The sequence below is a fragment of the Salvelinus alpinus genome, chromosome 5 (genome assembly GCF_045679555.1).
Source record: "Salvelinus alpinus chromosome 5, SLU_Salpinus.1, whole genome shotgun sequence".
In the NCBI taxonomy this organism is placed as follows: domain Eukaryota; kingdom Metazoa; phylum Chordata; class Actinopteri; order Salmoniformes; family Salmonidae; genus Salvelinus; species Salvelinus alpinus.
The window spans coordinates 31451926-31453413 of NC_092090.1; the positions used below are offsets into that span (position 1 = coordinate 31451926).

Genomic DNA, 1488 nt, shown 5'->3' on the forward strand with positions numbered 1-1488 from the left:
AACCTACTGAATGTGACACTCACTGCCAGCAGGTATGTGATCTCTATTGACACATCGACACCCTTTGGCCTCATATGTAATTTAACCAACTTAGTCTAATATTTGATGAGTTCTTAGCAATTTCAAAATATTATAATAACCCTGATTCCTATGTGTCCACTATTGGGCTACTACTGGATAAGTGTAATTACTTGTGAGTTACCAGGATCACACATTGGTATAAGAGAGATCATAAAGGTTTTCTCCTCTCTGGTCTGTCTTCTTCCTTTCAGGGCTATGATCATCAAGCCGTTCCTGGGCAGTGTTGTGGGAAGTGTGTACAGACAAGCTGTGTGGTTATGCTGCCAGATAATACCACTGTAACGGGTTTCGTCCTCGTCTGAAGAGTATGAAATTTCGGACCAATGTGCAGCGTGGTAAGTGTATACTTGTTTTAGCAATTGCCATGGTCCTCAGGATGATTAACGTTAATTAATTTGAAAATGTCAGTTTTGTGTGCAGGTATTCCAATAACTAAGGCATGCAACGTGACAAAGGGAAAAGTGTACCTGGACAGCAATGGCTGCAAGTCTGCAAACGAGGTGGAAGTGACAACATGCGGTGGATCCTGTGGCACCTACGCCATGTGAGTATTTTGATCATTACTGAAATATTTCAGGAACACTAACACATTAATCCTCCAAATAAAACAGAATTGGGCTGCCTGTCTAAATGCAAACTACAACATATATTTTCACTAATATGTTATGTTACAATGGCTGTGTTTACAAAGGCAGCCCAATTCTGATATTCTTCCCAATTACTGTCAAAAGAGCTCATCTGATTGGTCAAAAGATCGGAATTAGGCTGCCTGTGTAAACACAGCCAATGTTATATAATTACAACTGCTACCATCATTACTTCCACATAATGACATCGCCTCTCCTTTCTGTTTTCAGGTATTCTCTTGAGGCCAACATGATGGAGCGCTCTTGTACCTGCTGTCGGGAAGTATCCACCACCAAGAAGGAAGTGGAGATGATCTGCCCAGACGGGTCAAAGTTCAACCACTCCTACATCCACATCAATAAATGTGGCTGCCAGAGGACAGAGTGCGTGACCCCAGAGGCGACCCAGGTCACAAGGTCACGACGCAGGAGAAGATGAATGACTCTCCACTACCATCCCTTTACTGCTTAGATTAGTTCTCTATTTACGTTCAACTTGTTCACTTTCCTGCAAAGTAATCTGCTAAACGTAAGAGAAATAGTTTCAGCTTCTTATTCAGTTTATTTTATTTTAGCCATTCAAAACACATAAATAAAGTTGGCAATAGGCTATGCATATATACCACATTCTTGTTTTCATTACTTTTGAAATTAAGTTGGGAAATATTTGATTGCAGACACCCAGTTCAACAATGACTTATCCTCTTCCAGATAAACAACCACAATTCAAAGTGTCAAACACTTATTTCAATTTGAGATGGTGTTAGTTTAGAGAAACGGA

General features: G+C 40.3%; 1 protein-coding gene across 1 annotated transcript; it reads left to right on the plus strand.

Moving 5' to 3' along the window:
• The first annotated feature begins 481 nt into the window (after positions 1-481).
• On the plus strand, positions 482-1266 carry LOC139575197 (intestinal mucin-like protein). Its single transcript, XM_071400193.1, has 2 exons — positions 482-625; positions 939-1266. The coding sequence occupies exons 1-2, from the start codon at positions 483-485 to the stop codon at positions 1144-1146; spliced, it is 351 nt and encodes a 116-aa protein (XP_071256294.1). The 5' UTR covers position 482; the 3' UTR covers positions 1147-1266.
• The last annotated feature ends 222 nt before the right edge of the window (positions 1267-1488 follow it).

What these genes read in the sequence shown, in the direction of transcription:
- LOC139575197 (XM_071400193.1), top strand. Translation starts at nt 483, where the DNA reads ATGTCAGTTTTGTGTGCAGGTATTCCAATAACTAAGGCATGCAACGTG. An exon ending in TCCTGTGGCACCTACGCCAT is followed by an intron (nt 626 to 938) that starts GTGAGTATTTTG and finishes TTCTGTTTTCAG; the next exon opens with GTATTCTCTTGAGGCCAACA.